Source organism: Marmota monax, unplaced genomic scaffold (genome assembly GCF_021218885.2).
Source record: "Marmota monax isolate L192 unplaced genomic scaffold, Marmota_monax_Labrador192_F-V1.1 WCK01_AAM20220418_F8-fsc00021, whole genome shotgun sequence".
Lineage (NCBI taxonomy): Eukaryota > Metazoa > Chordata > Mammalia > Rodentia > Sciuridae > Marmota > Marmota monax.
The window spans coordinates 22,617,533-22,627,618 of NW_026695228.1; the positions used below are offsets into that span (position 1 = coordinate 22,617,533).

Sequence of the window (10,086 nt, forward strand, 5' to 3'; positions counted from 1 at the left end):
AAATAGGGCTGGGGATGTGGCTCAGTGGTCGAGTGTCCTGAGTTCAATCCCTGGTACCAAATAAAAAAAGGAAATTAGGGCTGCCTGTCCGGCTGGCCCATGAATTTCTGAATTTGCTCTGAGGCCAATCTGCAAACTTCTCCCCTTCATAATTACTCTGGCCATGATCACCCCTGGGCTGGTACTTTGGAAGACCTCAGGGAATAATGAAAACAAGTGTCAGGTTTGGAGCCCTCCCCATCCCTGGGTTCTAACTGTGTGACCTTTGGCAACTTACATAACCTTTCTGAGCTTCCTTAATGGATAAAATGGGGATAAATGGGTGGTTAGATAAAACCATCAGGGCCCCCCCACAACCCCTGTCAGTGGGGAGACAGAGGAGCAAACCCAGAGTTCTTGATGCTGAATCAAGATTATTCCCAAATTCAGTGGACACAATGAGGAGAGCTCATGTAAGAGCCAGCCCCTCGGCCTCCTGGGTTCCCAAGCCTGGTGGCCATACGGCCAGAACTAGCACAAGATAAGTGAGCTGAAAGATGAAATCAGAATTCCTGATTTTTCCTTTTGTCTCTGGTTCCAATTTATCTCAGCACAGAACTGTAACTGATCCTGTTTTATTTAAAATCTGAATATTTTATTTATCATTGAATCTTTGCATTCACTTTGATCTTTAAAGACATTGCATTCAAAATTTATTTTTCTCAAGAAAATGAGAAGAAAAGTCACAGACCGGGAGAAAATACCAGCAAAAGACAAATATGATAAAGGACTTGTAAGGTCAGGCACCGGTGACCAAAAGGAGGCAGATTAACAGCTGCGGAACAAGGCTTCATTGAGATTAATTCCCAGGCGAGACCCTCCAGACCGATAGAGCGGGTCCAGGAGAGTCGCACCCAGGCTCAGCCGGATTGGAATTTTATTGGGCCTAGGACAGAAAGGGAAGGTTTGGGACAGCAAAGGGAGTATTTTAGAGGTCCTTGTCCTCCTGGGGTTGGTTGGGGGATCTTGCTGAGATCTTTGTCCTTCCAGGATTGATCAGGAGACTCTGTTGATTGACAGGTGTTGCGGGTTACCTGGTGCTTTGTTCCTTAGCCACCTCAAACCAACCTAACGGGACTGGGATCCAAAATACACCAAGGGCTCTTGAACCTTCACAATAAAAATAAATAAATAAATAAGCAATCTGATTTAAAAATAGGCCAAAGGTCTGGGCAGACCCCCCCTCTCCAAATATATATATATATATATATATATATATATATATATATATATGGAAAGATGCCCCACATAGTGTCATCTGGGAAATGCAAATTTTAAAAATGAGATACTATACATACCTATTAGAAGGGCCAAAATCCAGAACACTGAATGCTGGTGCGGATGGTGATCAAGAGGAACTCCCATTCACTGCTGCAAAATGAGGCAGCCTGGAAATTTCTTTGGAAGACACCTTGGCAGTTTCTTGCAGAAGTAAACATCCTCTTATGCGATCCAGTAATCACTCCCTGTTCCACTCCGAGGAGTTAAAAATTTAAGTACAATTTTGTGTACACTTTGTGCACACCGATGTTTATAGCAACCTCGTTCATTATTGCCAGTGCTTGAAAGCAACCAAAAATCCCTTCAGTAAGTGAACAGACAGTGGTACATCCAAATGATGGAATATTATTCAGCACTTAAAAAGGGAAAGAAAATAAAGTGAGCTGTAGAGTCACGGAAAGACAAGCAGGAACCTTAAATGCAAATGACTCGGTTAAAGAAGCCAGTCTGAAACGGCTACGTGCTGAATGATTCCAACTGTGTGATGTTCTGGAAAAGGCAAAATTGGGGGTTAGATTCTTTTTGTGGGGTTGTTGATTTGTTTGCTTGTTTTGGTACCAGGGATTGAACCCAGAGATGTATAATCACTGAGCCACATCCCCAGTCCAAAAAAGCATGGGGAAAAGAAAATAATTATTGGCTCATGTGGCTTAGGGGGAGGGGAAAATGAATAAATGGAGTACTAGGGATTTTTAGGTCAGTGAAGCACTCAGATTGACATTATGATGTCATATGTGTCATTAGGTTTGTCCAATTTCATAGAAGTCACAACACCAAGAGCAAACCCTGATGTAGACTATGGACTTTGGGTGATGGCAAGTGTCACATTAGTCACCGACTGTAGCAGATGTCCCACTCTGGTGGGAGATGTTGACAGTGGGGGAGGTTGTGCATGTGTGGGAGGGGGTTAGGGGAAACCTCTGTGCCTTCTGCACCATTTTGCTATGAACCTAAAACTTCTCTTTAAAAAATGATTAGTCTTGCTGAGCACAGAGGCACAGGCCTGTACACCCAGTGGCTCCGGAGGCTGAGGCAAGTGGATGGCTAGTTCAAGACCAGTCTGGGCAATGAGAGGGACCCTCTCTCAAAATAAAAAATAAAAAGGGTTTGGGGTGTAACTCAGTGGTAAAGCATCCCTGGATTCAATTCTTAGTAATGGAGAAAATCATCTTAAAAATTAATTCATCTTGATGACTGAGGTTTTCAACTGCACCCAAAGAAGATGTCTTACCCTAGTACTGTCCCAGGGTGATTTGCAGCCCACATCTTCATTTGGTTCTACCAGGCAGAGCCCTCCCATCCTCCAGATCCTTGAAACATGAGGCTTGGAGGAGGATATTGCTTCTGACTTCCCTGGGGAGTGGACGCCCTTCACTCAATCCCTTAGCCTCCCCACTGTCTGCCCAGCTTAGTGCTGAGTGATGCTGCGTCCCCAGAAAGAGGTTAACTGATAACTGCAGATCCCAGGGGTGACTCCCTGGGGAATTCCAGGCCTGGGTCAGTCTGGGCTTTTCCAGGCCCGCCCAGGGCCTGCCTCATGCTAAATCCCCAGCCCGGTGGGATTCCTAAAAACTCCTAGGGCAGGTTTTGGGGTGGGAAGCAATTTAATTACATATGCAGCAGTTCAACCTCATCAAGCCCGCCCCATCTAAGGGCAGAATAAATGGGAGATGAGCTGATTTGGTAGGACACAGCCATGAGCACCTAGGGAAGAAGAAGGACCCTGCACTGTCAATCCAGGTAAGCCCATAAACTAGCTCCTCAAACAAAACCAGCTCTCAGCTACATCGGGTGTCTTGGGATCAGGGGCTGAATTGGGTAAGAGTTAACATCACCACGATCCCCAGGGGCTTGGAGCAAGCCTCAGGTAAAATAATTCTTAGGTCCTGCACCCATCCTTTGCCTGGGCCCAGACTTGGAGCAGGGGGTCAAGGCCAGCCTGGGCTTCTCGGTGCTTGCTCTAGTTTGTATCTAAAGCATCCCCCCAAAACCCATGTATAGAAGCCTTGGTTCCCAGCCTGTGGCACTACTGGGAAATGGTGGGGCCTCTAAGAGGGGGAACCTAGTGAGAGGAGATCAGGGTCATAGAGCATACCCTGTGGAATACGGGGTCCCTGGCACCTTCTGTCTCTCTTTTTGCTTCCAAGCTGCCACGAGGTGGGCAACTCCCTCTGCCAAGTGCTCCTTCCATGATGGGCTGCCTGGCCACAGGCCCCACAGCAGTCCTCACTGCTCTGGACAACTGACCATGGACTACACCCTCCAAAACAGAGATCCAAAATAAACCTTTATTCCCCATTAGTTGATGATCTCAGTATTTTGTCACAGTGACAGAAACCTAGTTAGAAAAACCCACTCTCCCAGCACAGCCAGTTTTAGCAGGCAACTGAGAGTCCCTCTGTGGCCAGCAGCAGCCTCAGAGCTGTCATTGCTGGAAGTGGGCAGGGCTTGCTGGATTGGCCTCCACTGATCTCTCTCAACATTGGGCAGAGTTTGCAGGAGTCAGAACAACCTGGTCTTCAGGCCTCTCTTGGTAGGGGCCTGGCTTACTGACCCTTAATATCAGCTTGGGAGGGACAGGAAAGGAAGAGCCCTTGGGGCCCAGATGACTTTGATCCAGAACACTCTGCTCCCGTGTCCCCACTGTCTCCCGCTCCAGCTCTGCAAGGGGACAGCCGTGTCATTCACCACTGGACTTTTGACAGAGGCCAAAGGCTCTGCTTGGTTGTCCATGCCTATCACCTTCCAGCACTGCCGAGCACTTTGCTGAGGTCAACTGGGTATGTCCCCTGGAAGCTGGAGCCCCAAGATGACAGCCCAGGGTGTCCTCTGGATCCTGCTTGCATTTCTGGTGTGGTCTAAGCCAGGAACAGGTAAGTCAGAGGCACAGACCTACGGCCAGGACTCTCAGCTCTGAAGAAGTATAGGGAGGCCCTTTCTGTATCGGCCCCTGCATGGGGTGAAGCCAAAGAGCACAGGAAGCTCTGGATCTCAAGGATCCTTCAATCTGGCCACTTAGATGTTCCCAACCCACAAGTCAAGATAGGGATAGGGAGAAAGGCCTGGGAACTGGGAAGCAAAAACTAGGAAAAGCTTCCTGGAGGAGAGAATCATAAAACTAGGATTTGGGGTCATGCTGCTGGTCCCCAAGGCATCAAACTAGAACAAAATTACAGAGGAATTACAGAATGGACTATCTGGACAAAATCCAGGATTCTAGACAGCAGAGCATGGGGATTAAAACTCTGGGTTTGGAGCTGGGGTAGAGCTCAGTATTTGAGTGCTTTCCTAGCATGCACAGGCCCTGGGTATGGGGTGAACTTGCTGGTTTCAAATCCTACCTCTGCAACTTCCTAGCTCTGTGACCTTAGGTAGTTAACTTACCTTCTCTACCCTTCAGGCACCTCATCTGTAAAAGGGAGCTAATAAGACCTATCTCATAGCCTTGTGAAGATTAAATGAGTTATATAAGTCACCTAGCGTGGTTCTGGTAAATGTTTAATAAACACTGTCGATTACCCAATAACCCACTCCTAACCCAGCTCTGGGTCAGGTCACCTAGCACTTCTAGTTTCCAAGTTTACCCACCCAAAAAAGGCACATATCCACCTGTTCCTCCCTTAGGCATCTTGGAAGATACCCTTCCCTTAAAAATTCCCTAACTTCAATCTGTTACCCGAGACTGTCCATCTTTCCCTCTAGATATATGGGGATACTCCTGGGTCCTGTATATCACACTGCCACCACCCTGCCATCAACCACCTTCAGTACTCACCTCTTCACTGTCCCCCTTCTGTATTCTAGCACCCTAAGAATCAATCGTCACATGGAAGCCAAAGGAATAATCTTAGGATGCCAGCCGGGCTGTCTCTCTCTCTGGCTTATAATTTTGCCATAGCTCAACCATGCTCAGAGTCCAAGCCCCTCAACCAGCAGGCAATAGTCTCCGAGCCTCAGTTTCCTCCTCTACATAGAGACAGGGCTGGGAGCCACACTGTTATCATCAGATGGAGCACTAGCATGGGCATTGGGAAGACATGGAACAGCAGGGGACCCTCAGGGACAGGTGAGGCTGGATGGCTGAGCTGATGCACTCTCTCCTCCCACAGCCTCCTTGCCCCTGGTCATGGATTCTGTCATCCAGGTCCTGGCTGAGCTGGAGCAGAAGGCGCCAGTGACGGAAGTCAGTCTAACTGCCTCTGCACGGCTGCTGTCAGCCCAGGACTCTGGCGCCTCCAATCCCCTTCACCACTTCCTGCTTGAGACACCAAGTCACAAAGCTGCTGAACTGGATGCCCACCCACTGAGTCCGGAGCTTCAAGGCCTGATGAAGATGGTGGCCCAACACGAGATACGGGGAGGGCAGGAACACGGGGTGGTGCTGGCCCCCGATGGTTCCACGGTGGCTGTGAAGCCTTTGCTGGCGGGGCTGGAAGCTGGACTGCAGGGGCGCAGGGTTGTCAACTTGCCCTTGGACAGCCAAGCCACCCCTTGGGATGCTGAAGCCACCCCTCCAGGACACAGGGATGCTTCTCCAGAGGGAACCTCTGCAGATGCTGGAGCTGCCTCTTCAGATACTGAAGCCACCTTACCAAATGACAAAGCCAAGTCCCCCACCACTGTGGACCGAATCCTGGCAGTCACCCTCGCAGCAGATCTAGGCCTGACTTTCCTCCAGCCTCCCCAGACCCAGAGCCTTCCAGGCCTGGGGACAGAGGGCTGTTGGGACCAGCTCTCTGACCCCCAGATCTTCACGCTGCTGGACCCCAAGGCATCAATGCTCACCATGGCCTTTCTCAATGGGGCACTGGATGGTGCCCTCCTTGGAGACTACCTGAGCCGAATCCCTGAGCCGCGGCCACCCCTCAGTCACCTGCTGAGCCAATACTATGGAGCAGGGGTGGCTGGAGACCCAGGCTTCCGCAGCAACTTCCGACGGCAGAATGGGGCTGCTCTCACTTCACCCTCCACCTTGGCCCAGCAGGTGTGGGGGACCCTTGTCCTGCTACAGAGACTGAAGCCGGCACACACCCAGCTGCAAAACGTGAGCCAAGAACAGCTGGCCCAGGTGGCCACCTATGCTGCCAAGGAGTTCACCGAGGCCTTTTTGGGTGAGAAGTTCCCCTACCCTAGTGACCCTCCTCACAGATACAGACACTCCCAGACCCATGGTCAGGGGGATCTGGGACTAAGGGAGTCTAGAGGCAATGATAAGGGCTCTGGGTTGGGGGCCAGGACTGGTGAGGAAATGCTAAAGTTGGGCTTCAAAGGATGAATAGGAGTTCATCTGATTTTTTTAAAAAAGGAAGAGGACTCTGATACTTTCTGTTACTGAAAAAACAAACACTTGAGATAAAGAAACTTAAAACAAGAATGGTTTATTTTGGCTCACAGTTTTGGAGGTTTCAATGCATGGTGGGTTAACCCATTGTTTCTGGTCTGTAGCAAAGCAGTTCATAATGATAGAAGTATCAAGTGACAGACGAAGCTTCTCTCCTCATGGCAGCTGATAAGCAAAGAGAGACTAGGGACAAGGTTCTCATTATCCCCTTGGAGAGCAGGCCCCCAATGACTTAACTTAATCCCATTAGGCCCCACCTCTAAATATCACCAAGCTGATGACAAGGCTGTTAATACATAGGCCTTTGGGGACATTCCAGATTCAAACAGTAGCAAGGGCATTCCAGGAAATGGGTTCAGCAAATGCATACAAGTTCAAGTGGGATTTCACCCAGTTTTTCCTGTGCACCTTTAGGTGAGATACTTCACTTCTCTGAACCTATATTCTTAAATAAAGTCTGATAAGCCATTGCAACCTCTTAGATTTGCTGGTTGGTTAAGAAGTAGCACATGCCGGGCATGGTGATGCACTCCTGTTATCCCAGTGTCTTGGGAGACTGAGGCAGGAGGATTTTTGAGTTCAAAGCCAGCCTCAACAACTTAGGCCCTGAGCAACTTATGGAGACCCTGTCTCCAAACATTAAAAAAAAAAAAATTGGGGCTGAGAATGTGGGTCAGTGGTTAAGGGCCCCTGGTTTCAATCCCTGGTACTGAAAAAAAAAAAAAAAAAAAAAGAAAGTAGCACACAGTAGGAGCTCAGTAAATGGGTTGAGATTCCCCCCCATCCCCGTCAGCATGGCTAACCCTCCCTAGGGTTCAGGGCAAGGCCATCTGGAGAAAGCATCCGACCTTGAGGTCTGAGCTAAAATTCTTGAGCTTTATTCTGAAGTTGATGGGAAACAGTGGGTATCCCTACAAGACCGGAATGCTGTTAGATTTAAAACAGATCCCAGTGACTCTTACTGAATCTGGGAAGATCCTGGAGGGCTGGTCCATATGTGCACTTCAACGAGGCTGCAGGCGACAGGCAGGAAACGCTTGCTGACACCACGTTGGACTCCTTTGCCCACAGGATGCCCAGCCATCCATCCCCGATGTCGCTGGGAAGCGGCACCTTACCGGGGCCGCCCGAAGCCATTGCAGCTGCCGCTTGGGTTCTTATACGTGCATCACACGTACGTGCCAGCGCTACCCTGCACCACCTTCACTGGATGCTCAGCCAACATGCGCTCCATGCAGCGTTTCCACCAGGACACGCGAGGCTGGGATGACATCGGTTACAGGTGAGCTGACCCTTCCCCAGGCTCCTCCTTCCCCTCCAGACCAAGGGCGGAGCTGTAGATCCAGGATAGAGTGAGTGGGCGGAGCCTGACAGGGTGGAGGAGGAGTTTGCGGTGGGTGGGGCCAAGCCAGAATGGGGGCGTGGTCTAGACTAAGGACGGGGACCTTAACAGAGGTCAGAAACACCTAAACAGTGGGCTGCCTGGATGAGGGGAAAGAACTAGGCCAGGAAGCAGAACCTGGGCGAAGGATGGGCCCCGTGGTAGTGTCTGGGTTTGGAATGGGACAGTGAAGGCCGAGCCAGAATAAAGCTGCGAATGGGTCAAGAGCTGGACTTGAGGCTAGGGGAAGAGAGTGGAGAAGCGCGGCCAGTGCTGAGAGGGGGATCCAGAGAGCAAGTCAGTTTCCCAGGTGGCACTTGGTGTGGGAGTGGCACTGAGCCGCATAGATTAGGGGCAGTGTGTCTGGGCAGGTCTTGTGGTCAGATGGCCCCTGTCCCTGGGGCAAAATCTCGGGGAGGGTTCAGATGAGGGGCAGAGCCTGGCTCACGCCACATGATGCCTCCTTCCCCTTCCCCTCTGAAGTTTTGTGGTGGGCTCCGAAGGCTACGTGTACGAGGGCCGCGGCTGGCACTGGGTGGGCGCGCACACGCTCGGCCACAACTCCCGTGGTTTCGGCGTGGCCTTCGTGGGCAACTACACGGCGACACTGCCCACGGAGGCCGCACTACGCATGGTGCGCGAAGTGCTGCCGAGTTGCGCGTCACGCGCTGGACTCCTGCAACCAGACTACAAGCTGCTCGGCCACCGCCAGCTCGTGGCCACTGACTGCCCGGGTGACGCGCTCTTTGGTCTGCTGCGCACCTGGCCGCACTTCACCGAGGTAAGTCTGCGCCGCCTGCACTCCTGCAGATGGCCGCCCTTCTGCGTGCACAGACAGCTCAGTGGCCTCTGACCCCTGTCTGTCATCCCCTGCCTCTACAGACCGAACCAGGCTCAGATCTTATTTGCAACCCTATTCTGGCAAGCAAAGCCCAGTCTTCAGTCCCTGCTGGCAACATCCCCTGTCCTGGAACTTCTACCTGTACAATCTCAGCCCAAACCCTGAGCCAGCCACTTTGTTCTTTGCCTAGGCCCCAATATCTCTGCCCTCCCACCATTGCCTGGGCCCTGACCCTGCCAGCGTCCCTCTGCCTTCGCAACCTCAGCTAGGTGTTTATGACCTAAATCCAAGTCATAACCTGTCTGCCTGCACAAACTCATTCCAGAAAGCAGACTCTATGGCTCAGGCCTGTAATCCCAACAGCTCAGGAGGCTGAGGCAGGAGGATGGCGAATTCAAAGCCAGCCTCAGCAAAAGCTAGCTTCTGGCTTTCTACCCAAAACTCCTTTGCCTTCACAACCTCTGTCCAGTCTCCAGTTGTCTGTTGCCCAGATAATCTGAGCCCTAGGAAAGCTTGTTCAGCCCCTGAAATCTGGTGAGAACTGGAGCAATCTAGGCCCAGCACAATCTCTGCCTGAAGACCTCATCCCAGTCCCTGACCTCATTCCCTAAAACACTTAATCACTAGCCAGGTGTAGTGGTGCATACCTGTAATACCAGTTACTGGGGAGGCTAAGGCAGGAGGATCCAAGATTCAAGGCCAACCGCAGCAATTTAGCCAGACTATCTCAAAATAAAAATGAAAAGGAATGGGGATATAGCACAATTGTAGAATGTTTGCCTAGCATGCTCAAGGCCCTAGGTTCAATCCTTAGTAGCACAAAACAAACAAACAAACAAACAACAACAACAACACACATCTGGACAATCATGCTACTTGTATAACTACCACTCTATTTCATTAAGCTGTTGATCTTTCCATCCTGGCCTGCAATCAGTTTTATATTCACTCCCTCACTTTGAACCCTGATCCTCTCCCATGTCCAAGATCCCAAGGGGAGAGCAGACCCAGCTACAAACAGCCCCAAGAATCATACTGTCCTGTCTTTTCTAGACTGAAAATTAAGAACTACCAGGAGGCCCTTCCAGAGATTCAAGAGGGAGCCACCTCTAATGATCCTGCCAGCCGCCACAGATCTCCAATAAAGACACCATGGAAAGGAAGTTCTTGTTCACACATTGTCTGTGTTTGCATGCATCATCC

The 10,086-nt window shown here is 50.5% G+C and overlaps 1 protein-coding gene and 1 long non-coding RNA gene across 2 annotated transcripts; one reads left to right on the plus strand and one right to left on the minus strand.

The window, feature by feature from the left end:
* Nucleotides 1–679: 679 nt before the first annotated feature.
* On the minus strand, nt 680–4,732 carry LOC131423919 (uncharacterized). The gene is made up of 3 exons (XR_009226079.1): nt 4,705–4,732; nt 1,338–1,675; nt 680–1,149 (listed from the first exon to the last, which is right to left on the minus strand). It is a non-coding gene; the product is annotated as an uncharacterized LOC131423919 (long non-coding RNA).
* Pglyrp2 (peptidoglycan recognition protein 2) lies at nt 3,798–10,057 on the plus strand. The gene is made up of 5 exons (XM_046437304.2): nt 3,798–4,193; nt 5,430–6,431; nt 7,733–7,943; nt 8,526–8,823; nt 9,937–10,057. Exons 1-5 carry the CDS (start codon nt 4,103–4,105, stop codon nt 9,946–9,948), a joined length of 1,614 nt encoding a protein of 537 aa, XP_046293260.1. The 5' UTR covers nt 3,798–4,102; the 3' UTR covers nt 9,949–10,057.
* Nucleotides 10,058–10,086: the final 29 nt, after the last annotated feature.

Excerpts from the sequence above, each read along its gene's own strand:
- Pglyrp2 (XM_046437304.2), top strand. The coding sequence starts at position 4,103 with ATGTCCCCTGGAAGCTGGAGCCCCAAGATGACAGCCCAGGGTGTCCTC. Across the intron at positions 6,432-7,732 it reads GTTCACCGAGGCCTTTTTGG|GATGCCCAGCCATCCATCCC; the intron begins GTGAGAAGTTCC and ends CTTTGCCCACAG. Across the intron at positions 7,944-8,525 it reads TGGGATGACATCGGTTACAG|TTTTGTGGTGGGCTCCGAAG; the intron begins GTGAGCTGACCC and ends TCCCCTCTGAAG.